Genomic DNA, 24,181 nt, shown 5'->3' on the forward strand with positions numbered 1-24,181 from the left:
TATAAATATTAACATACAAGCTCTATCGTCTTTTGACGCACATATTCAGTATCTCCATGACCTGACTAGCTTCCGCGATTGGGAATGCATTTGTCTGGATCCAGATATCGTCCAGGCTGTTCCGGGCAAGGACCTCAAGCTTATCCTCTCCAATTCCCACTTCTTCGAGTGATCGAGGCATACCTAGGGCATAGATAAATACGTCCAAGATATCCGCCAAACTCACAGCGCTCTTATCGAGACCCTTTACTCGCAGAAGCTGTCGAACTTCATCCTGGTCCAACAACAAGTCCCGTACGACTTCTTGTCTCTCAATATTTGCCTTTTTGTCGTAATTGAACCGGCACACAGCGGGCAGGAGTATACAACTCGTTTCACCGTGACCAACTCCAAGTGGTCCAAGCTGATGTCCGATAGCATGACTTGCACCCAGTGGCACACCACTTGACACGGCACCCATCGACGAGACAACACCCTGATGGCATAGATGACGCGCTTGTAGAGACTTTGGATCTGCCTTACTTGCCAACAGACCACTGACGAGTTTAGCGAGTCCCTTTTTCGACCAATCATCAGCTTTATCGTTTGAGACAAGCGAGCAGAGCGTTTCAACACAATGATCTACAGCTCGGATACCCGTACTAAGCCAAACCCATTCCGGGGTCGTAAGGCATAGTTCTGGATCTTGGATGACGAGTTCTGGATCGACACCTTCGCAGTGAAAGGTTCTTTTCGCGTGGCCTTGGGACTCTGTTCCTCCTGCGATGGCTTGGAACTCGCCGCCCGAGAGTGATGTCGGAATGTGGATTAGAGGGATAGTCGGCCTGGATATGTTGGTTCTCAATGCAGGGTTGCTCTTCGGTGTTCCCCACAGGGTATTCATTTCCTTCTCCGTTGTGGCCGAGTTGGCTAAAGCAAGCCTTACCAATTTGGCGGCATCTGTGAGACTGCCAGCGCCTAGAGTGACGAGGCAGTCGATGTCGAGGTTCGAAGCATCGTTGACGACTTCAAGAACTTGCGCAATTGGGGTATGTGGATTGATGCCGATTCGGACCCCGACAATTCTACTACCAAGCGCCGAGCGAAGCTTTTCAAGTGCATCTGTCGATTGCGCCAAAGATTTGGAACAAATCACGTACACTCTGGAGCTGGAAAACGTGTCACGACAGTGACGTAAGCAGGCCTCAGAGAATGTGAGCCCGTGCGAGACTTTGGGCGTTTCTCGGCCTTCGTAGGCTGGATAGCAAACTTCTTTTCCGAACGTAAAAGTCATGATTATTTGCAAATATGGTGGCTGCCGCTGGAAAGGTGCTCGGTCTACAGAAACTCAAACAAGGACAAGAATACAGGGTAGGATAGAGAATGAACCCGTCCCCTCTCGCTGAAGTGAGCTTAGCGCAGGCATAGCAAACGCGTTCCACTTCCACTTCCCCCACATGGAACGCGGTGAACTCTTCTCCACATGAAATGCCGCGTATACGGAATTACGGATATATACTCAAGACGTGATGTGGGACGCCTGAACAGGGATAGTGCCAGAGTTGCCAAGCCGAGCATCACCAAAGCCATGGATCTGGGCATCGCCAGGAGAGAGCACAGAATACCTTGCAATTGGATATACACAAAAAAGAAAAAAAATCCAATGGCGAGTTTTACAAGGCACTTGAAAACACTATCGACAAAGTCACCAAATGATATAGTCATTTTGTCAGCTGTTCGCAGTCCCATTACACGAGCGTTCAAGGGAGGTTTCAAAGATGCGTGGCCAGAAGACATTTTGGCGCCGGTAAAGTTGATCTCATTTACTTGATCGCAAACGCTGTTACTGATACGCTTTCTAGGTTATGGCCGAAGCGGCACTGCGGGCTAAGATCCAGACAAGAGATGTTCAAGATGTTCTGATAGGAAATGTCCTCGCGGAGCTAGGCTTTGCAAAGACCGGTAGAATGGCGCTCTTACACGCTGGGTTTCCGACGTCAACGACATTTCACACCGTCAATCGTCAGTGCTCGAGTAGTCTTCAGGCCCTAACACACATGGCACATGCTATCCAAGCAGGCCAAATCGATGTCGCTCTCGCTGGAGGTGTCGAAAGCATGTCGAAGAACTATCAGTCTCGCGGAATCCCCCAAGACGTGGGTCCAACGCTGCGCAACACCAAGGTCAAAGCAGCTGCCGACTGTCTCATGCCTATGGGTATTACATCGGAGAATGTTGCGAGGAGATATGGAGTTGATCGTAAGATGCAGGATGAGTACGCGCTGCTAAGCCATACTCGTGCGAATGATGCTCTTGCCGCTGGTGGGTTTCAGGCGGAGATAGTGCCGATTGAGTACATGGTGTATGACAGCGAGACTGGGGGAACCTCACAAGTTCGAGTGGCTGCAGATGATACCATCCGACCAAACGTGACTTTGGACAAGTTGGCCAAACTTAAGCCCGCATTTCTGGAGGACGGTGGTAGCACCGCTGGGAACTCGTGAGTACAGTGCAGCCTACATATTCTTAGCTTTACTCACCACCTACAGGTCCCAAATATCCGACGGCGCATCAGCAGCCATCCTCGCCCGTCGCTCATGGGCAACCGACCGTGGCCTGAAACCCTTAGCGCGATTCCTCGGAACTCAAGTTGCTGGATGTGAACCTGACGAAATGGGCATGGGTCCCATCTATGCCATTCCACGACTGTATAAGCATGTCGGTATAGAGCAGAAAGATGTTGATGTTATCGAACTCAATGAGGCATTTGCAAGCCAAACTCTGGCGTGCATCAATAAACTTGGCTTGGATGTTGATAGGGTCAATCCGAATGGTGGTGCTATCGCCATTGGACATCCAACTGGAGCGACTGGGACGAGACAGCTTGCGACGTTGATTGCTGAGCTTGGGAGAAGGGGGGATGAGATTGGAGTTATTAGCATGTGTGCTAGGTAAGTCCTTCCATGTTCCCTTGATTGAGCTGATACTGACAGGCTGTTCAGTACTGGAATCGGTGTTGCATCCGCTATAGTCATGGAATAGCTTGGTTAGATAGTTTATTTCATGTACAAATTACTTTAGTCGCACCTTGTAATAAAGACATCCGACCCCGTTCAGGTAGATCCTCGCAAGCATGACAGGTAGAGGGTTGAGTAGAAGTGATCAGTAATATTGCCATACTAGTATATACAAGTTCTAATTATCCACCGACGGCCTTCTTCTCTCTCAGTCGCTCAATCTCGGCTGTATTCAAACCTAGTACATCTCTCAGCACTTCATTGGTATGTTCTCCCAGTAGTGGTGGCGGTGATCGGATCGAAGGCTGCGTTCTGGAGTATTTGACGGGGCTGTTGAGTACTTTCAACTGGCCACAAGCAGGATGCTGAATCTCTTTTATCATGTCCCTCGCCACAACTAGACCGCCGCCGTTAGAATGCTCGAGCTAATTGATGAGTATCGCTTACCATGTGAATGCTCCAACGTGTCCTTGATATCATTGATCTTGGCATACGCGAGACCCGTACCCTCAAAGATATCGAGCCATTCTTTCGATAGCTTGGAAATTGTAATGCCTTCAATCATCCTCTCGAGTATATCACGGTTGGCTACCCTTGATGAGTTTGTCGAGAAGCGCTCGTCAGTGGCCCAATCGTCTTGACCCAGACATTTGCACAAGACACCAAAGAGTCTATCGTTGGCACCGCCAATCAAGATATCGCCGTCTTTAGTGCGGAATGCGCGGTATGGTACGACGGATGCTTGGAATCATCGTCAGTTCAAGTGTCAGTCGTATTGTGTGGAGCGACTCACGATGTGATGTTCCATATCGTCCTCCATCTCTCTTCCCTGTCACCAGCACAGATTGCGCCATGTTCGCCAGAGTCGCAACTTGACAATCACTCAAGCATACATCTAAAGCCTGACCTTGACCAGAGTGACTCCTCTCGATCACAGCTGCAAGAATACTATTGACCGCATATAGTCCAGTTGTCAAGTCAGTTACTGCGACGCCGACTTTGACCGGCGGTCCATCTCGTGGGCCCGTGATGTGCATCAGACCCATTTCAGCTTCGACCATGACATCAAAACCTGCACGACTACTGTATGGACCTGTCTGACCGTACCCAGTTATACTCGCGTATATAAGTCGAGGGTTCGTCTTGGCAAGGGTATCGTAATCAAGTCCGTATTTCTTCAGAGTTCCAGGCAGGTAGTTCTCGACGATGACATCGGCTTTGGCAGCGAGTGTTTGGATCAGTTTTGCCCCTTCTTTTTCCTTGAAAGAAACTGCTACGGATCGTTTGTTCCGATTCACCTTTACTCAGCGCGTGATAAGCATGTAATTCTCGTCAAAACTCAGACAGCGCAACACGTACCGATAAATAATATGCACTTTCGCCCTCGCCTCCTCGCCCGTCCTTATAAGGTGCAAAGGGAGGTCCCCATGCTCTCGTGTCATCACCGCGTGTCGGATGTTCGATCTTGATGACCTCGGCTCTGCTGACGAGTCAGGAATGGGATGGATTTAAGAAGCGACTTGCTACGAACCCCAGATCGCCGAGAATCTGCGCGCAATATGGCTTTCTGATGTCAGCGGCAGCTCGGACGCTTGCTACACATGGAGTACTTACACCAGCAAGAACTCGAGATATGTCCAACACTCTGATTCCAGCGAGAGGTAATCTTGGGGTTGCCGCTGTTGCGTTGCCTCTTCTGTTCAAAGCCGACTGCCAAAGCGGGGCAACCAGTTTTCTTCGCATGGCCAACATTGTAGTGAAGTCATAACACTCACTGCGATATCCGCGGGACTGGGAATTGGTGAATACTGAAGCTTATCCAAAGCGTGTAAAGATCGTTGTATAATCATTCATTCGTGTATGTATAAACATTTCACCTCGGCACTTCTGGTGTCACTGTCCCACATACGGCATCACTGACATTTGCATGTGGGGTTTGTCCAATGACGCTACTGTACCCTGGTCCATGATGGGAACATTCATTTACAACAAGTTATGAGAGAACCGATATGACAAAACTTGTATACGGTTTCTCTTCACTGTGAGCTCAGTTTCGTAGCAGATAACCTCACCCTGACATCCCGATAAGCTTCATACGACCACTGGACTTGCTTCAACTGAGAACCATGATGTGCTCAGTTCTCCGTGCACAGGCTCCAAATCGCCTCTGGACTTTCACGCAGCGCAGCTTCTCAACCTCCACGGCGTTACGAAGGATCAACAAAATCTGTGCCTCAGAAAACGATGCCATTCAGAACGTAAAAAGCGGATCTACAGTTCTTGTCGGCGGCTTTGGCTTTTCTGGCGTTCCCGAATCGCTTATTGAGGCTGTTGCCGCACGAAAAGATCTCAAAGATCTGACCGTTGTCTCAAACAATGCTGGCATGCCTGGTGTTGGACTTGGTACGTGCAATGATGTCGCTACTGATCACAATGTTAATACCGGTAGGCCGATTGCTGGAAACACGACAGATTAGTAAAATGATAGCATCTTATATCGGAGAGAACAAGGTCTTTGAGAAGATGTATCTGAGTGGAGATCTTAGTCTCGAGTTGATACCGCAGGGAACTATGGCAGAGAGATGCGCTTCTGGGGCAGCTGGTGTACCCGCATTCTATACCCCAGCGGCGTACGGCACTGTTGGTGAGTCTGGTACTTGTAGCTCGGCGGGGAAAGACTGACATTGCATCTTTACAGTGCAGACGGGCGAATTGCCTGTTCGATACAACAGAGACGGCTCTGTAGCGCTCATGTCACGGCCCAGAGAAACACGCGAGTTTCACGGCAAGAAATACATACTCGAAGAAGCAATCTTTGCCGATGTTGCTTTGGTCAAGGTCCACAAAGCTGATAGACTGGGCAACTGCACATTTCGGAAAGCACAGAACAACTTTAACGAGGCCATGGCTAAGAACGCCAAGTTGACGATTGTGGAGGCTGACGAAATCGTTGATGTTGGGCAATTGAATCCTGAGAGTGTTCATATTCAAGGGATTTATGTAGATGTCATTATTCAGAGTACGAGGCCGAAGAAGATTGAAAAGTTGACGTTCGCTCAAGATGCCAAGAGTCAAGGCGAAGGTAAGAAATCCCGATCTATACTCTAGACTCAAACCAGTTACTGACGATCACAGTTACAATAGCCAACCAAAGACGAGAACGGATCATTAAGCGAGCTTCCAAAGAGCTGAAAGACGGCATGTACGTCAACCTCGGTATCGGAATGCCACTCGCAACGCCAGGCATGCTCCCAGACGATCTAGAAGTTATTCTTCAATCCGAGAATGGTATCCTAGGCATGGGGCGATATCCAAACCCTGGGGAGGAAGATCCAGATCTCATCAATCCTGGCAAAGAGACGGTGACTTTGAATCCTGGTGCCTCGACGTTTGGAAGCCATGAGAGCTTTGGTATGATTAGAGCTGGTAAGATTGACTTGACCATGCTCGGTGCGCTGCAAGTCAGTCAATATGGAGGTATGTGCTTTCCTTCCTTCATATGGAGTGACAGAGGCTGATTTGCAAAGACCTGGCCAATTTTATGCTGCCTGGGAAGGTGAAGGGCATTGGAGGTGCCATGGACCTCGTGGCGAGCCCGGAGAAGACAAAGGTCATAATCACCATGGTACGTAATGCTTCGAACTTGCCAAGATAAATGGCGTACTGATCGTCAATTCTAGGAACACGTTGACCGCAATGGAAACCCCAAGATCCTAGAAGGTAAGTCAGACACTGTGGTCTTATCAAGTCAGTATTACTGACACGCGCTGATAGAATGCACGTTCCCGCTCACTGGTCCACGATGCGTATCTAGAATCATCACTGACCTAGCGGTCTTCGACTGTACGCCTGAAGGTCTGATACTCAGGGAGTTGGTGGATGAGGTTGAGATGGATGAGCTGAAGAGCAAGACGGGCGCGGCGTTTAGGATCGCTGATGACTTGATACCGTACCAGATTTAGCTGTGAAGTAGAATAACCAGCGTGTAGATTACCAATTTGTCGCCATTTCTGTGATTGCTCATATCGACCCGAACGTGATGATTTATATGCTGGATGTTCATTGATATCTACCTTATCTAACAACTCCTTACGATGCATTCTCAGCCAAGGTATCGTCAACCATGCGCTGCGCCGACCCCAAATAATTAATAGGATCACAGAGTCTTTCCAGATCCTCCAAAGGCAGATGCTCGGTCACCCTCTCATCCTTTTTCAACGTATCAAGCAACGTACCCCCATCCTTACTCTCAATAGTCACCTTACAAGCCTCATACACAATATCATGCGCATCCTGCCTCCCCACAAACTTCGCCAACGCCATCATCAGCGCCTCGCCAACAATAAGGCCCCTCGTAGAAGCGAGATTAGCCGCCATGCGCTCCTTATCCACCACAAGACCAGCAAGCGCAAACTCAGCTTGGTGCAGAGCACCGACTGCTATGACGAAGCTCTCGGGTATGGCTACCCATTCTAGATGCCAAGGTCCTGATGCACGTTCAAAGTCGGATACCATGGCGTCGAGAACGAGACTAGCGTTGGAGCGAAGGATTTTGGAGGCGGCGAGGATGACTTCGCTGGAGATGGGATTGCGCTTTTGGGGCATTGTGGATGAAGCACCGCGGTGGGGGACGAAGGGTTCAGCGACTTCGCCGAGCTCATTGGAGGACATGATGATTAGGTCCAAGGCGATTTTGCCGAGTGAACCACCGATTAGGGCTAGGAGGTTGGTCACTTCAGCGATACCATCTCGGGCAACATGCCAGGTAATAGATGGGTTCTCCAGGCCAAGTTCAGCTGCGAGCTGTTTTCGCACGTTGACGCCCTCCGGGCCATCTCCGAGAGAGGCCAGAGTCCCAGCTGCACCTCCATACTGAACGACAAGAGCACGACTCTTCAGCTGCTGAAGCCGCTCCCTATGACGGTATAAGCTTGATAGCCACACAGCACATTTGTAGCCAAAGGTAACGGGGAGGGCATGTTGGAGATGCGTCCTTCCAGCCATGGGTGTATCCCGATACGTAACCGCAAGATCTTGAAGGGCATTTATCACGCCAGTCAACTTGGTCTCAACGATCTCAAGTCCAGACTTGATCTGCAAGACACTCGCTGTATCCATGATATCCTGTGTTGTAGCGCCCCAGTGTAGGTACTTTCCAGCAGAGCCGCACATGTCGTTCAGCTGCCGCACAAGAGGAAGAATGGGATAGCCGACGACATCAGTTTCGTTGCGCAGCCGATCCATGTCGAGGCTGGCAGCATTGGCTTTGGAGGTGATGTCGGCGGCGGCATCGGCGGGAATGACACTGCATTGGGCTTGAGCTCGGGCTAGAGCAGCTTCAACGTCTACGCATCTGTTGATGTAGGCTTGGTCACTGAAGACCTATCAAGTCAGTTAGTCAATTGTCAATGGATAAGAGGGTTGGTACGGTGCCTTGCATTGCGAATCTCGTCGGTACCGAATAAGTTCCGAAATATCACAGAGTCAATTGCGCTGACTGATCCAATTGAGCGGCGCTGAACAAGCGTTGGCAGCTGTATACAGGCATTCCAGCGGTGTGTATGAGCTTGAGAGAATTGGGTAAGCACCCTGGAAGATTGGCGTGTGCGTAGCATGATTGGCAAAAGGGAATCCCAAGGATTGGAGTCTAGGAGCAGAAACCAGGCAACTACCGTAATTTGATATCAATTGCTAGTCCCACACGTTGTCAACTAATTAAACATACGAGTTTCTCACAAGGTTGAGGGGTAAGAATTCCCTCTCGAGGTCTCATTATGTGGGAGCTCCATATCCCCACATGCGACGTCACATCACATCTCCCACTTACAGGCCCATTTGTGCATCTGCCGTTCGGTAATAAACATGGGACTTGTGGTGAGGTTCTACCAATACGCCCGGAGAATAAAAGGAAAATGAACCATTGGAATAGATCCCAACCATCTTGGACTTGAATAATCACAACAATCATATCACAAGTATTATACCACAAACATCAGTATGGTCGCCGCTATCAAGAGACGTGAACCAGCCACCGATCCCCAAAAAGTCTTCCACTACACAGACCTCCAGCGCACCAAACCCACCCGCGAGAATGACCCCTACGAATATCAAGCAGGCTGGGGGAACCGCCATCAATCAGAGGTCATCCCCGGCACTCTCCCCGCCGGCCAAAACAACCCCCAGGACAGAGGCTTTGGTCTGTACACTGAGGGTATCACCTACTCTGCTTTCGCAGCTCCTCGCGGCCTGAACATGAGCACTTATATGTATCGTGCGAGACCATCAGCTGCTCATCAGGGATATTCTAGTATTGAGACAAAGTCTCATATTGAGAACTGCTTTTTATCGCTGAATCCCAAGGTCGAGCCTTTGTATCAGCAGGCTGAGTGGTCGCCTTTTCCACTACCGAAGGAGGATGAGATTGTTGATTTTACGGATGGGTTGCATACACTTGCTGGAAGTGGTGATCCTAATCTTCGTCAGGGAATCGCTGTGTATGTTTATATGATCAATGCTTCTATGGTCAACAAGGCCTATTGCAACACAGACGGCGACTTTCTCATCACTCCTCAACTCGGAATCATAGATGTCCAAACAGAAATGGGCCGTCTCTTCGTCCAACCAGGCGAGATATGTGTTATCCAGCGTGGTGTGCGCTTCCGAATCAATCTCCCAGAGGGTGTTCCTGTTGCTCGTGGCCATATCGCTGAGGTCTGGGGATCCATGTGGGAGCTTCCTGACCTGGGGCCCATCGGAGGACATGGTTTGGCCAATCCTCGAGACTTTCTTTATCCTGTTGCTCATATCGACGAGGATCTACATGTCCTTTTCAAGATTGTTGTCAAGAATAACGGAAAACATGTTGTCATCAGTCAGGATCATAGTCCATTTGATGTCGTTGCATGGCATGGGAACGCAGTTCCCTACAAGGTAAGCTTCTGACACAGGATACGAGCAAGACAGACACTAACTACATCAGTACGACTTGACCAAGTTTGCATCTCAGAACAGTACCAGTATTGATCATACTGACCCAAGCATCAATACCGTCTTGACAGCAAAGTCATTCGATCCTCATGTTCCTCTCGCAGATTATCTATGGTTCGGTCCTCGCTGGGACGTAGCTAGCAACTCTCTGCGCGCGCCATACTACCATCGAAACAGCGCAACCGAAATGTTAGCTTGCATCTACGGGGCAGGTCTCGGCCGGTCCGATGACTTCTTGCCTGGTGGGTGTAGTTACGAGGGCGGGCATACTCCACATGGTGGCTTCGGTGAGGAATACATCACCGAATCTATCTTGCAGCACAATGAGCCACGCAGAATCTTAGAGAGTGAGTGATGAATTACGAGAGATAGGAAACAGTTAATAACGCCGAGATAGATCAAATGACCATCATGGTTGAGTCGTCACGCACTTTCTTATTCACGGAGTATGCCCGAGAGATCTGTGGTGTTCTCCACAAACAAGCCACCGACTATCGAGTTTGGGATAATTTGCCCGATCGTTTCTCAGCACATCCGTTGACCAAGCAGCTTCTTGAACGTGTTGCGAAGGATAAAGCTAACCAGAAGAAGGCGGTTGATTACTATCATTCTGTTAAATTGCTGGACGCCAAGGGTCAGCCTACGCAAGTCCTGCCTCATGAGATTAATGGCCATGCAAAGATTAGCGCTGTTGATGAAGCGGTTTGGAACTAGTGCAATTTAGCGGAAAGTATCTTGAGTGAAGAAGTGTCTTGTATTTGTATTTGATAGCGCTATAGGTTCTCGCGTATGAATGGTATCCTGTCTAGTAACGAATCACTGTATGTGTTTGAGCTAATTGTACATACCAAATCGTCAATATCCCAAGTGTGCATTTGCTTCAGTCACCACTCAAACGGTCGTCGACTTCGATCAAAGAGTCGCTCATTATCCGTAGAATATGACACAGTTCTTTCGCATTCCACTTCCCAACCTCTTCCAACAAGCTCGCAAACTCGAGCAGTATCATCTTGGCGGCATTATACCCCGCTTCACATACTGTTCCAGAAAAGCTAATACTTCCTCCATTATGTATAAACTGGCTGGCAGTATTATCTCCAGCGTTGTCTACTTCCGACATTGGATCACATAGATTAGTCCAGTCGATATCGTTGAGTAACTCAAAGGATTCTGCATCTGCATCAGTATTTCCTTCGTTCGGTTGCATCATAAAGACATAAAGTCCAAGTACGAGTGCAGCTGTGAATAAAGACATGTCGGAGTGGAGCATAATACCATCGTTTGCTCTTCGACGGCTCATGGCGACGTAGATACCCGCGGCGTGGAGACAGGCTCGCCGAGCATGTTGGGTCTGACTCCAGTTGGAGATCTCCTGCAATGCAGCGTATGCACTTTCAGCCCCATTGCGGCCGGAGGCCATCTCGAAGATCTCAAGATTGGCTAGTACGTTGAGGTTCAGGAAGTGCCACTGCGCGATGCAGTTGGGGTTCCTATACCGAAGAAACCTCGAGTAGTTTGTGTAGATGTCGCCCAGCGCACGCAATATGTTGTTGCCAGTTTCAGTCGATGCATCAACACTTGCAGGAGGCTGATCTCCATTGATATCCCTTGTTCCTCTAGTCTGGTGTTGATGTTGAAGAATGCGTGCCCAGACAACAGACAGCAAGCCAGTCATTCCAATCGGCGACGTTTCTTGAAGCGGGGTCAAGGTTATAGTTGGAGTGTGCATTCGTATTATGGCAGGCTCTGTGGTTACACTCGTGCCAGCGTTACGACAGCTTCTCCATGACTTTGCTGATGAGGACCGATAAAGGTCGATGGATGTCGACATCTCCAGTTGCACCACGGAGGTACAGATGAGTGGCTCCGTGTTTAGTCTAGAGGCCCACCATGCATCGAGCATGATCAGCGTAGATATTAATCTTCATACAATGACCATGGTCAGTATTTGCAGATCCCGGGTACAAAGCTTCGCATACCTTTTAAAGCTTTCCGTTCGAGCCCATGCTTTCCATGCCCAGTCATCGCTTTGGCCTGGGTCATGAATAAGCCTGGCCGAGTTCGCTTGGCTGAGCAAATTATCGATGCTGAACGATGACGGTCGCGGCATCAGTAAACCTGACATCTTGACGAGCTACAAGTACACCATGCCATTAGCCTTATACCGACAAGAGAGACATGGGGTATCTTCAACGTACGTTCATGGTCTGGTAGTAAAGCATCCTGGATAAGAAGGCATCGCGAGCACCCTACAATGAGTCTAAGCATTAATCCACTGATCCGATACATCTCATCAGTACTTACATGGGGCGAGCTTATTGACCACGCCATCAGTAGCAAGGCCGCCGATGCGAGACGCTCAACAAGCTGCGCCGACCCCTCTGGGCCAAAGGATGGCGCCGCCAATTGAGAACAACACTTCTCCGTCGCTGCCTACAAAAGTTAGCCCGGTACTTCCGGTTGTTGGACCGGAAAGTGACATTACTGGCAAGTAGTGTGCTGTGAATGGCTTCACATATGATGAATCGAGAATGGCTAGTCCGAGAAGACACAAGGAGAAGACGACTGAGTTGGATGCTGACTTTGCTGAAAACGTGGGTTGATGTATAAACGGGACGAGAGAATGAGGCTGTCGAAAGGCGATAGTGAGACCGAGATTTAATAATCTCGCTGGTAGAAAGTCAACGCTGGAACCAGATGAACCAAACTCGCGAATGAGATCCTGTCGCTTTTCTTCATCCATTCCCCATCTCGATTCATTCTCAGTGCCAATTGTCGAGCTTGGCGACGACTGTGAAATAGAAACATCTGTGAAGATACCGTCACCTCGATAGTTTACCACGTCCGCCCAGACTTTGGATGCGATTTGACTCGCTGAGTGCGTTCGGTTCCTAGGCCACAACGCGGCTACCCTGGCGAAGCGCTCCAGTGGGATACTACTGACAGGATCAACGCTGTTACTCGAAGCTTGTGAGCCACGGATGCCAGGTGAAGTTTCGCCGAGACTGAAGTCGAGAAAGTCCAAATGGCTGAGATTGGGCTGTAAAAGCTCTAGAGCCCCCGCATAATGCAACAAATCTGCGTTGCTCATCGACGTAAGGGATGCTTCATTATTTCCCCAAGGAGCTGACGAAGCAGCCATATGGGAATGAAAGACATTTGCTCTGGTGCTCAACGACACTGCAGGACTGAGAAACTCGGCATTGGCGGTGAACAAAGTCGGGGTAGCGGTCTCCAGTGTAGTCTCTACCATATGATGTGAGAAGCTCATCGGCGATAGTTCATTATCATGTTGACCAACAGCCGGAGAATGGTTCGCAGGCCGTCGATCATCAAATGACTCTTCCAAAGCCAACTTTGTTGATTCAGTCGGTTGTTCGTGAAGAGCTTGAAGCATCGATACCGTAGCCAATGCATCAAGGTCAGACGTCGAAAACTGCGCCATTGAAGTATCGGCAGTTATCGAGCTGTCCTCCTGCTGTTGCGGCTGCCCATTATCACGCATATGGTTATTCTCCTGCTGATCTGTCTCGCCTTCTGATCCCTCTTCTGGCTCCGGCGGTGGTATTGAACACACGTTGATGGAATCGGCCAGTACACTTTGTCGGCGCTGTCGGCTCTTTTCGTTCGTTGAGACATCGGATCTTCGGCGCTCTCTTTGTGAGGTATCGCTGTTTGGATGAAAGTACCTGACATGACGAAGGAGGACATCGCTGTCGCAATCAATACCAGCACCGACAAAAAACTGAACATGGCTTCTTACCTCCGTGCATAGCCGCGACCGCACGTATCGCATCGATATGGCTTCTCCCCCGTATCTAAGCATGGGTCAATTTGGCGACTGGGACGGTTCCATGTGGGGATGATCTTACGAGAGCGCTCGTGGCGGAGAAGATGCTCTGTCTTGTGGAACGTTCGGTGACAGTATGAGCAACCTTTCATGATATGACGCTGGCAGCGATTGCAAAGCCAGCCTAAAAGAGAACTAAACAATTCCGGAAGGTAAAATAAACACTCTGAACATCCAAAGGTCCATGAAGAATGCTCTGAAGCTGCGGCTCCGCTGGTGCAATGATGAAATCTGGGGTTGTCGCGGGGTAAGGAAACATCAATCTCTCATCTGTTGTTTCTGTCTCACATGCAAGGCATCTACAATCAGCCTGGGAGAGAGAAATGCGGTCTGGGCTCTGCTGTGCACCTGGTACCGCTTCATCTGCCGAAGCAGATCGACAAGGTCAAGCGGAAGATCCGGGGTACATGGATTACAGAGGCTCAGCCTTTCCAAAGCAGCCAATCAGATGATGTTAAATTGAGTAGATGACCTCTACCCCGCAATCCTGACTATAGAGTTTAATAACAGCGTTGATAGCTCGGTTAAACGGGCGCTGGCTCAGAATTACTTACCCTGGATCTATGTGGGGCTTTCCATGAGCATGAGCATGATTGTATGTGGGACAAGATATTAAATGGACTCTAGCATGGCTAACAGGCCTTGGCGAGCAAGAAGACATCAAACCTTGATATAGTATTAGAAAACAAACTCTGTAAAAGGTATCGTAAACTTATCCTAAGCTCATACTAAGCTACCTAAGTCTCTTCGTCGTCTAGGATCAAGGTCCTGAATTATCTTTTCTCCCCTAGACATACTGTATACAATCGTGTATGGGCAATAATTCATAGTTGTAGATGGCTAGTCTTGAGTCCATGGCTGTAGCTAGTTATACTGAGATAAAAACGCTTCTGCACTCTCAAGCTCCCTCTTGATGGCTTCAACATGTGCTGCACTTCGTGGCTTAATGTTAACCTTGTATGGCAGCGGACACACCAAGTTCGCCGATGTATATGCATCTTGATCCAGCGGTTTAACCTTTCCGGTTACAGGATCAATTGGTTCAGAGAATTCGAACGCCCACAATAACTTGGCAGTGATTCGCCACATACTGCGCTCGGCCAGATGGATTCCAGGGCGGATACGTCGTCCAGCACCATACCCATAGTGATGTAAAGATGGAAGTTAGCTAGTGTCTCTCAGTGCTGTTGAGGGTTGTACTTATCTCGTTTCTCATAATCTGGACCAACGGCGTATTCGTTTGCAAGCTTTGTATGAGACAGGTAGCGATCGGGGTCGAAGGTGTCATGACTTCCATAGTAATCCTTATCATGATGCATCGCCCAAACGCCGACGAATATGGTACTTCCTTTGGGGATCAACATTCCATCGTAGTAGTCGTCTTTAAAAAGGTTAGTTACCGCATGAGTTTCATCGGTAGGAGCAACATAGACTTACCCTTGGTGACGGTATGAGGCAGTCCTAGATCGGAACTATTCCAATGTCCAGTAAGCACTCTGATGAAGAAGATATCGATCACAAGGTCAACTTACGTTGGCCTCCATCGCAAACCCTCTTTGACGATAGCATTGACATAAGGCATCTTCGTAAAATCCGAAAACACGGGCGCTCGTTCAGTGCCGCAAATAGCATCAATCTCCACTCTCGCCTTCTCCTGGAACTTTGGATATTTTGCCAAAGCTAAGATCAAAGTCAGGATCTGATTCGCTGTGGTATCAGCAACTGCTTCCATCAACTCGCCGAAAAGGTTGTTGAAGGCATGCTGCGACATGGGCCAGCCATTCTTTTCATACTCATCCAACTTCATATCAATCATACACTCTCGACGATCACCTCTGGCGCGTCGGTCATCGACCATTGCGCGCGCTTGGCTCCAGACTTTGTCCATGTGATCTCGCATCTTGTAGACGCGGGACTTCCATTTTCCGGGGATGTACCAGAGCCATGGGATGAGGTCGACGGGAGGCGTCGCACCGGGTTCGATCGCTTCGAGCCACTATAGCAGAGTTAGACATAGGTAGATGAGAAGGAAAAGCCTGATTAACCTTTTCAATCACGGCGGAGACATCCTTGTACCAGAATGAATCCAGAGTCGTCGCTCGGAAACCCCAGGCTAAGATGGCAGCCACAGAAGAGCCGTACAGGCGCGAGTACGAGCAGTAGTTGCTAGGATCATCCAAAAGACGATTCATCAAGATGGCAGCCCTAAACGAACCCTCGGTCAGCTCTAGTCTACTTTGTCATGGTGCAAGACTACCTACTCAGTCTCCTGCACCCTGAAATGCTTCTCATCCAAAGACTTTGGGTTCAAATTGCGCGTCACAACAGTTCTCTTTTCTCGCCAAGATGGACTCTGACACTCCATGGTCATATGATCGCCTCTCGTGATGAACAGCGGGACGATATTAGGAGGCCGATCCGAGCAGATGCTGCCTTTCTTATCAAGAAGTTCATGGACGGCTTTGCGGTCGCAGATCACAATGATGTTGCCGGAGCCGATTTTGAGAGAGAAGATTTCGCCGTATTGCAGAGACCATTCCATGAACCTGGGTTCGTTAGTGACCCACTAAAACATCTAATTGCAGTGTTCTTACTTCTTTCCAAGGCCGGTGGTGGGAATCATGTGCATGTTGCCTAGGATCGGGACCGTAGGAGGCCCCGGAGGCATTGAAGGATCCCGTCTGCCGATCCGGAGGTGGTCTCGTGAGAGCATTCAAGGACCCAATTATCAAGCCGAAGCTGGACCGTCCGAACTCCATCCGCTAACCCCTCGTTTCCATTCTGTCACTAACTCTTCAGCCACCATCTTCTTGTTTAGGCGGGGTAGCAGCATTCCGCTTCTATTTGTGCCTCTTAATAAGAGTGCTGCTTGATATGGGGGTTTCGGAGATGGGTAACCTAGAAATCTAATTCTCAACCACCATCTCAGATAACAGCTAAATCATGGCTTCAAACAACGGCACGCCCAGCCTGGAATCCCTTCTCCAACGTTTCCAACTCCTCGAAGACAAAGACGCACTAGCAACCCTTCTCAACCGCTACTGCAACACAGCAGACGACCACAAATGGGACGAATTCGCCGACTGTTTCATCCCCAACGGTGTTCTCGGGTTCGAGAGCTGGGGCGATATTGTAGGCGTTGAAAAGATCGCTGCTGCTGCTCGCAGCGCAGAAGACAGATTTCAAGGTCTACAGCACTCCATAAGCAACCTGCAGTTCACGGTTGACGGAGACACGGCTGAGGGAGATGTTATCCCTGGTTTTCTGCAACGATGGATACAAGCAAGCCTCATGAGTACCATGCCTTTGGAGGACATTATCGTTTCAAGTTTCAGCGTACGGATAAGGGATGGAAGATAGCGAGAATGCAGCTTAAGAAGATCTGGGCGCAAAATGAGGATACAGAACGTGTATTTGGATAGACCTAGCCAGAAGAGGACAAGGTGGAAGGACATTGCATCAGTTATCTGGCTCTGTATCTTTCAACTTCAATCCTCAGCTTGCCCTCCTTCGCCAGCTGACACACCTCCCGCAAATCCTGCCGTGTACTTCCAAGAGACAGTGAAAACTTAGCACTCGTCGCGATCAAGTTCCACCCTAAACGCACAGATCCTCCTTGCATGCCAGGCACAGAGACGAATCCCTGGGGTCGAACGACACTTACTGCTAGCTGCAAGGTTGTGTCGCTTCCAACAAAGTCCACCACGCCGTCGACCCCTCGGTTTGAAGTAATCCGGTCAATTTCGGCCTTTGAGCTTGCATTAGAAAGTATCGCTTCATCTGCTCCCAGCTCTTTCGCGAGGGTTAGCCTCTCGTTTGAGTTGTCGGCAGCAATGATGCGAGCAGAGGTGAGAAGTCGGAGGAATTGGACAGCGTATGATCCAAGCCCACCAATGCCAATGACCAGAACGTATTGGCCAGGGCGTGCATTTCTGAAAATGTCCTTGCAGCTAGCATAGGCCGTCACGCCCGCGTCGGTGAGAGGAGCGTACAGCACTGGATCCTCATGACCGATAGATACAAGCTCAGTACGGGGTACAACGAGGTACTCAGCCAAGCCACCATCAAAACCACAGCCCCTCGTCATTCCAATAGCGCCTCGCTTAAAGTGTTCGCAGTGCGTCCCAAAGCGGAAACGCACAGGAATTCGCCGAGAAGCTTGCTCGTGAGGCACACAACCGGCTTTCCCTACGCTCAACAGTCGCCGAGATCGACGAGTACACTTACCAGAACTTACATAAACTGCCCGAGAACGCTATTGTATTCTTCGTCGCTTCGTATGGCGATGGAGAGCCAACGGACAATGCGGAGCAATTTTATAACTTCTTAAGTAATGAGGACGATGATGGACCTTTTGACAGACTTCGAGACCATGGTCTTCAAAATTTGTCATACGCCGCTTTTGGTTTGGGAAACAGTAGCTACGCCCACTTCAACGCTGTGATCCGTAAAGTCTACGAGAGACTACAGCTCTGTGGTTTTTGACGCCTTGGGCCTGTTGGCGAAGCTGATGACGGCAAGGGAACAAATGCTGAAGATTTCATCGAGTGGAAAGATAAGATGTGGCCTCAAGTCATAGAGGCTTTCGGTCTGGTCGAGCAAGAGGCTGGTGAGCGAGAACCTGCTTTCGAGGTGGTAGAGATACCCAACCATCATGGCCCAATCTTCCAGGGGGACTACACAGATAAGAACCTCGCACAGCAGGCACAAGCTCTCACGAACCATTATTTTTCACCTATCTCGGAGTCAAGGCTGCTCTCAGATGCTGGTGGTCGATCGTACATACATGTCGAGCTGGACCTCAAGGATACCAAGCTTGACTATCAGACGGGTGACCATCTTTCAGTTTCCCCAATCAACTCTGACGTCGAAGTCGAGCGCTTCTTGAAGGTATTTGGTCTATGGCACAAGAGACACGAGACCATTCGGGTAAGATCTCTCTCGGATGACCTGAACCCTCCATTCTCGTCTCCGTGTAGTTATGAGTCCGCAGCTCGTTTCTACACCGATATTTGCGGTCCTGTCTCCCGTGAAGTCGTATCCACCTTTGCGAATTCCGTTTCGGATGCTAAGCAGAAGACAACGCTTCGCCAACTCGGCAAGGATAAAGACGCATTCTTGGCTCTTACAGGGGGGAACTTTTACAACATTGCTTCCATGATGGAGGCACTGTTCCCTGGGGAGATCATCAATGTTCCTTTTGCAATCATCATCGAAGCCATGCCGAAGTTGCAGCCGAGATACTACTCTATATCTTCCTCTTCCGCCCTTGATACTGGCAAAGTCTCCATCACTGTGGCTATCGAGTCATTTCCAATGCCCAACACGAATCGACACTTCTCTGGTGTCGCGACGAACTTTATGTTGGATGTTGCTTCTGCCGCAAACGAAGTTATTTCCAGGAGCCGAGTGCAGCCGATAACCTACACGCTGCCTACAAAGCGACCTTAGCTACAGCCCTCCCTTTCAGTCTTTCTCCGAACTTCGACATTTCGACTACCGTCCGATCCGACAATACCTGTTCTTATGGTTGGTCCTGGCACCGGCGTCGCCCCCTTCCGCGGGTTTGTGAGAGAGCGCGTTGCTATACATCGACAAGGCAAAGACTTTGCGCCCATGACGCTATTGTATGGTTGCCGCAAGAGGAAGAGCACAGAAGACTTCCTGTACGAGGAAGAGTGGAAGGTTAGTTCTCTTCAAGCTCTGGTAGATAGTGACATCGCTAACCTGTCTGCCATTGAAGGCATATTCCGCTGAGTTGGGCGCCAAGTTCAAGATGTACACAGCGTTTTCACGAGAGCAGAAAAACAAGGTGTACGTTCAAGATCTTATCCTGCAACAATCGAAGGACATAGCTTCTCTGATTCAGAACGGTGGGCACGTGTATGTTTGCGGAGACGTGGGCATGGGTCGAGGAGTGACAGAGACGCTTTGCAAGATCCTTGTTTCTGAGACCAATGTGCCTTTGGCTGATGCACAGCGGGTATTGTCCGACATGCGACATTCACATCGATATCAGGTTCGTGTCTCATGGGTCCTTCCATTCGTGTTGATTTCACTAACAACGTGACAGGAAGATGTCTGGTAGTGTATCAGTCATAAGGTTTGGGCATCAGTGCGTAACGTGAGTTGGTATTGGAGGCCGGGAACGCCATGGCTACAATTACGTACGTCAGGGGGCACGACCACTATGCTTCACGTGAGGATTATTATTACTGGTTCATACATCCTCATTAAACAATACAACAGATGCTCCTCAGTAGTTCGATGATAGTAAAAGAAAGGATTTAGATGAAGTTGAATTCAATTGAGCTGAGCCGCTATGTAGTCGATGGTTGCCTGCAAGGTTGAGCTATGTCGTTGGCGGCTGACTATGAGGTTGAGCTTTAGGCTGCTAACACAGGGAACACGGACACGATATTGATCCCCATAACTATAGATCCCTCTGGCCTCTATCAGGTGAATTTCCCCACCTCTAACATATCCTCCACTTATTCGCTCGTCAGATTGCGATCGGCATGCCGTCGTTTGGGGCATTCTCATCCTCAGATTACGTCTCGAACTCCATCACCGCCTTCTTGTTGTACTCCTCGAACTTGACCTCTCCCTTATGGTTCACCCAGACCTGTACCACCTTGAAAGCGGCGATGAAGTCGTCAGATTCGCCCCAACCAAACTCCATGATGTTTTCATTGTGATGGGCGAGGCTCATGTCTAGCGAAACGATGGGGTTTTGAGGAAGAGAAAAATCGCGACCAAAGACCACGCGGCTAGTAACCCGAGAAGAGTATGACGCAACACGGGCAATCTTCAGTCCTGTGACCATGTACACTGGTCGCTTGAACTTGCTTGACGGCTCGTAAGACTCGTCATCAAGATTTTCGATTGTATCCTTGACATAGGACTCGGTCGGGTTGAAGGCAAGGGTATCGAGATGCTTGCATGAGAGTACCTTGTGATCACCCTCGGGACGTCGTGATGGTGCACGGGGGCCCAGGCCAATCAGTCCCAAAGCTCTTTCCGTCAGGGAATGATGATCTGAGTGGAGGTCGAGGATGTCAATATCAACTGAGTCTTGAGTCTCGACAGGAAGGAGCTGGGAGGCCGGGATCGGCTGAGGATGGTCTAGGTTGAAAGAATGGAATCCCCTGAGGTCGCCGAGGATGGTGCCGAGTTTGATGAGCCCCCGTGGGGGTGCTGGCGCGTCAAAGTGTGGGGCGAGAAAGTACTCTTTGACCATCTTTGCGGGTGAAGCTTTTGTTTTAGTTATGGAAGAGTTATGAAAGGATTGATAGAGAGGTTGCGGGATGGTGCGGTGGTGAGATAGTGAGTTGATGAGGTGGATGGGGTTGATGGGGTTGATGGGTTGTGAGTTTAAATAGGATTCGTCCTGAACACAGAAAGGTGAAGAACATAAATGAGAGGGAGAGAGATGGAACGCGAACAAACTGGTTGTTGTTGAACAAGGTCACATGTTGGTGGAACAACGGTACATTCACCGTGATTCACTGCACAGTGGACACTGCTATATTGGCTTTGTACGACTTGAACTTGTTATGTGTGGACACTGGCAGGTGAAATGATTTAGAACTGAACTTCACTGAAGACACCTTGGTGGACTGATCATGAGTTCTTTATACGGGATATTCTTCTTGCGGGAATGCGGAAGACCTTTGACGAGCTATATCTCAACCAGGCTACCAGATGGCCAAATAAAAGAGTATAAAAATGGCTCTCCTGATATTAGTGTTCAGAGTACAAGTAATTGAGATTTTTCTGATTTAATCGATACGAAATGCAACTTTGCTCAAGCCTAGCTCCCCGAGATTACAATTCCTTAAGTATAAGACAATTGTCCACCACCTTGACAACGCACTCGCCGGAGGGTCCAACAATTAAGGCCAATTTGAATGCTTGAATTGATTAGCAATGGGTAGTAGATCAGGTGCGACTTAGAGCACTAACCTTCTTTCATATCTTGAGGAAGGGCATCTTTTGTCCCCCTTGCCCACACAATCTCCTCAGTCCACCTTCTTTCGTCCCTTTTACCCAGCTCCCTAGTGATTTCGATAATTTTAGAATCGCTAATCTTGATGTGATCTCTATACTTTATTTGCCAATGAAGTGGCTTTCTTCGTGAGCTATTCGGGCTGGTAGTAAGTACTTTGGATAGCGGACTCTCGGCAATACCAATACCATAATGGGCTCGTGCGCTATTCTCGCTCAGAGCGCGGACCTCGCCCTGATGAGTACTGTACTTCTCTCGTAGTGGCGGTATAGTTATACTCTATTGTAATGTCAACCAATAGAGATTCTCCAACGACATCGCCAAGTGACCAACTTGTCTACGTGTGGAGACATGTGTCACACAGTAGATCTGAGAAAGGCGGGGTCGCGTCCCTTTGTCTCCAGTCATGATCTATCATCAGGAGCCTTGTTGGCCCGACCTGACAAACTATCCAGATTAGAGTGTGCCCAGTTCAGCCGCCTCTTTGTTTCAACCTCCTGCAAGCAGCTAAGCACGAGCCCGTCGTGCTACCCTTTCCTTTGTCTTTTCTCCTTTCTCAACTCACCAAAAATAGACTGGCTCTTGGCCCAGAGCTGGTCCCTCGCTCAGGATGCGCCCTGGCCTTTCATTATCCCATTCAACACCCGTTGTCATTTTCATGTCATTTGCCAAAAGGCTTCATCCGTTCGAGGTTTTCAATTGTTTACAAGCTCATTTTCCCGCCCGTTTTGCGCGCGTCCATGACTAACTATGTCATCCCTCCAGAGCAACCAAGGGTCAGCCTCCGTCACCGACAAATCTGGAACAGGGCCTTCGAATGCCTCCTTGGCTTCCGATACTGCATCAACAAAAGTTTCCGGATCGGATCCCTCAAGTACCGGCTTGACTGAGGTTTCTACAGTAGCGCCAACAAAGGCACTAGTAGAAACCGCGACAGCAACCATAACGAAGACCTCCATTGCAATCACAACTACAACGCGCATAGGCAGTGGCACGGGGTTGTCTAACGCTGCAATCACTGGAATTGCAGTCTCATCTGGAGTCGCGGGGGCCGCGTTGGCCCTTTGTGCCATTGTTGCCTTGCTATACCTGAAGAGACGCCATCACGAACCTGCACCGAAGACAAGTCTCGAAGAGCCGCCAAAGTCATCACCAAAGAATCTGATGGTAGTTCCAGGCTTCGTTGGGCTGCCAACTCGCGTCCTGCTTACTGGAGCGTCTGACAGCGATATAAAAAGTGAGCTCGGCTCTCTGGGCAACCTGATCGAGCGTCACGTCGATGGCCATTACCACCGTGACAAGATCTCGGCAACATCAGACACTCTCCACGCATCGCTTCGAGATCTTCATTTGACAGAGGCTACCTGTAGCATGATTGCGAGATTGTGCATCGACCCAAATACCCGATACACCGGCATCCGTCATCTATTGGCACTTGTCATCTTTTCAAACCTTGACCTTCACACAATTGATTCACTTTCTCTATTGCCGCCAACTGTCAAGGAATTCTCTCAGTCGCGGATCAGGGCGCCCAAGCAGGAACAGGATCCTCTGAGTAACCAGACCCCATGAACCTCCAAAAGTTATTCATCGCTGACATCAAGTACACTGCCTAGTTGAAACGGCTTTAATATCCTGGCATCAAATTACGTCGTTCCTCATGCACGAAAAACCTCACACGCGGAGTCCTTTGCACCCACCTCCAGGCGTGGAGTCTCAGATCGATGCGCTCATCACTGTGCTACAAAAGGCTTTGGATCATTTCGTTCCAAGAGACAAGGGCCACTCCCTCAAAGACCAACAGGCTAGCCTCGCTGGTGTCATTCGCGAATGTGTCAAGTTTGGTTACGAGGTATTTTCGCATCCGAGCGATTGGGAGTTCACATTTGCACAAGAAGAGCACGGAATTATCGTTGTTCCAGGTCTCAAACAGCGTAGCAGCAGCACAGGGGACCTATATGATCCGCCAAAGCTAGTTTTGGCTCCCGAGATAGTCGCTGTCCCTAAGCACTATGTTTATAATGGATAGATCCACCGGTCCTCGGTAGAAGTTGGCGCCGGCTGCTTCTATACTGTTTGATGCTAAGCCACATGAGCGCAGGCTGGGGAGTAATGAAACATATATTGAGAGTTGTAGGTGCCCAGTAAAGTGTCACGGCGGCCTCTGTCTCTGGTCACCTGTCGGTGGGGAAGGCTGAGAGCTGAAAATAGCTCGGTGAGGAGGCGCACGGCATCTCTTGTCCCGACGGTGACAAGAAGCGATCGCAGCCTAATCGGATCTAAGAAAAACGTATTCTGATTCAGAAAAGAGAGAATGGCAGCTTGGCAGCATCATCGCAG

The 24,181-nt window shown here is 49.4% G+C and overlaps 11 protein-coding genes across 11 annotated transcripts; 5 read left to right on the plus strand and 6 right to left on the minus strand.

Moving 5' to 3' along the window:
* Positions 1–22: 22 nt before the first annotated feature.
* On the minus strand, positions 23–1,273 carry FSUBG_12611 (alcohol dehydrogenase; the record flags this gene model as incomplete). The annotated part of the gene is made up of 1 exon (XM_036677416.1): positions 23–1,273. The coding sequence occupies one exon, from the start codon at positions 1,271–1,273 to the stop codon at positions 23–25; it is 1,251 nt and encodes a 416-aa protein (XP_036531919.1).
* Positions 1,274–1,287: 14 nt separating this feature from the next.
* Positions 1,288–3,021, plus strand: FSUBG_12612 (acetyl acyltransferase; the record flags this gene model as incomplete). Its single annotated transcript, XM_036677417.1, has 5 exons — positions 1,288–1,350; positions 1,745–1,786; positions 1,842–2,479; positions 2,529–2,930; positions 2,982–3,021. The coding sequence occupies 5 exons, from the start codon at positions 1,288–1,290 to the stop codon at positions 3,019–3,021; spliced, it is 1,185 nt and encodes a 394-aa protein (XP_036531920.1).
* A 157-nt stretch (positions 3,022–3,178) lies between these two features.
* FSUBG_12613 (alpha-methylacyl-coa racemase) lies at positions 3,179–4,748 on the minus strand (the record flags this gene model as incomplete). The annotated part of the gene is made up of 6 exons (XM_036677418.1): positions 3,179–3,393; positions 3,444–3,737; positions 3,790–4,294; positions 4,356–4,476; positions 4,528–4,559; positions 4,611–4,748. 6 exons carry the CDS (start codon positions 4,746–4,748, stop codon positions 3,179–3,181), a joined length of 1,305 nt encoding a protein of 434 aa, XP_036531921.1.
* Positions 4,749–5,125: 377 nt separating this feature from the next.
* Positions 5,126–6,958, plus strand: FSUBG_12614 (succinyl-:3-ketoacid-coenzyme A transferase mitochondrial precursor; the record flags this gene model as incomplete). The annotated part of the gene is made up of 7 exons (XM_036677419.1): positions 5,126–5,399; positions 5,446–5,640; positions 5,695–6,078; positions 6,132–6,473; positions 6,524–6,621; positions 6,677–6,716; positions 6,771–6,958. The coding sequence occupies 7 exons, from the start codon at positions 5,126–5,128 to the stop codon at positions 6,956–6,958; spliced, it is 1,521 nt and encodes a 506-aa protein (XP_036531922.1).
* A 127-nt stretch (positions 6,959–7,085) lies between these two features.
* FSUBG_12615 (3-carboxy-cis cis-muconate cycloisomerase) lies at positions 7,086–8,436 on the minus strand (the record flags this gene model as incomplete). Its single annotated transcript, XM_036677420.1, has 2 exons — positions 7,086–8,378; positions 8,425–8,436. The coding sequence occupies 2 exons, from the start codon at positions 8,434–8,436 to the stop codon at positions 7,086–7,088; spliced, it is 1,305 nt and encodes a 434-aa protein (XP_036531923.1).
* A 557-nt stretch (positions 8,437–8,993) lies between these two features.
* On the plus strand, positions 8,994–10,697 carry FSUBG_12616 (homogentisate 1 2-dioxygenase; the record flags this gene model as incomplete). Its single annotated transcript, XM_036677421.1, has 3 exons — positions 8,994–9,926; positions 9,976–10,330; positions 10,381–10,697. The coding sequence occupies 3 exons, from the start codon at positions 8,994–8,996 to the stop codon at positions 10,695–10,697; spliced, it is 1,605 nt and encodes a 534-aa protein (XP_036531924.1).
* A 166-nt stretch (positions 10,698–10,863) lies between these two features.
* On the minus strand, positions 10,864–13,925 carry FSUBG_12617 (uncharacterized protein; the record flags this gene model as incomplete). The annotated part of the gene is made up of 6 exons (XM_036677422.1): positions 10,864–11,860; positions 11,963–12,117; positions 12,182–12,232; positions 12,288–12,416; positions 12,469–13,696; positions 13,747–13,925. 6 exons carry the CDS (start codon positions 13,923–13,925, stop codon positions 10,864–10,866), a joined length of 2,739 nt encoding a protein of 912 aa, XP_036531925.1.
* Positions 13,926–15,011: 1,086 nt separating this feature from the next.
* On the minus strand, positions 15,012–16,462 carry FSUBG_12618 (oxidoreductase; the record flags this gene model as incomplete). Its single annotated transcript, XM_036677423.1, has 6 exons — positions 15,012–15,214; positions 15,271–15,305; positions 15,366–15,829; positions 15,879–16,038; positions 16,095–16,379; positions 16,428–16,462. 6 exons carry the CDS (start codon positions 16,460–16,462, stop codon positions 15,012–15,014), a joined length of 1,182 nt encoding a protein of 393 aa, XP_036531926.1.
* A 314-nt stretch (positions 16,463–16,776) lies between these two features.
* FSUBG_12619 (NCP1-NADPH-cytochrome P450 reductase) lies at positions 16,777–19,921 on the plus strand (the record flags this gene model as incomplete). Its single annotated transcript, XM_036677424.1, has 7 exons — positions 16,777–17,169; positions 17,239–17,378; positions 17,952–18,280; positions 18,341–19,224; positions 19,285–19,518; positions 19,577–19,852; positions 19,907–19,921. 7 exons carry the CDS (start codon positions 16,777–16,779, stop codon positions 19,919–19,921), a joined length of 2,271 nt encoding a protein of 756 aa, XP_036531927.1.
* A 462-nt stretch (positions 19,922–20,383) lies between these two features.
* On the minus strand, positions 20,384–21,073 carry FSUBG_12620 (uncharacterized protein; the record flags this gene model as incomplete). The annotated part of the gene is made up of 1 exon (XM_036677426.1): positions 20,384–21,073. One exon carries the CDS (start codon positions 21,071–21,073, stop codon positions 20,384–20,386), a length of 690 nt encoding a protein of 229 aa, XP_036531928.1.
* Positions 21,074–22,591: 1,518 nt separating this feature from the next.
* On the plus strand, positions 22,592–23,870 carry FSUBG_12621 (uncharacterized protein; the record flags this gene model as incomplete). Its single annotated transcript, XM_036677427.1, has 2 exons — positions 22,592–23,396; positions 23,548–23,870. 2 exons carry the CDS (start codon positions 22,592–22,594, stop codon positions 23,868–23,870), a joined length of 1,128 nt encoding a protein of 375 aa, XP_036531929.1.
* Positions 23,871–24,181: the final 311 nt, after the last annotated feature.

This window comes from Fusarium subglutinans, assembly GCF_013396075.1.
Source record: "Fusarium subglutinans strain NRRL 66333 chromosome Unknown NRRL66333_c0000279, whole genome shotgun sequence".
NCBI lineage: Eukaryota > Fungi > Ascomycota > Sordariomycetes > Hypocreales > Nectriaceae > Fusarium > Fusarium subglutinans.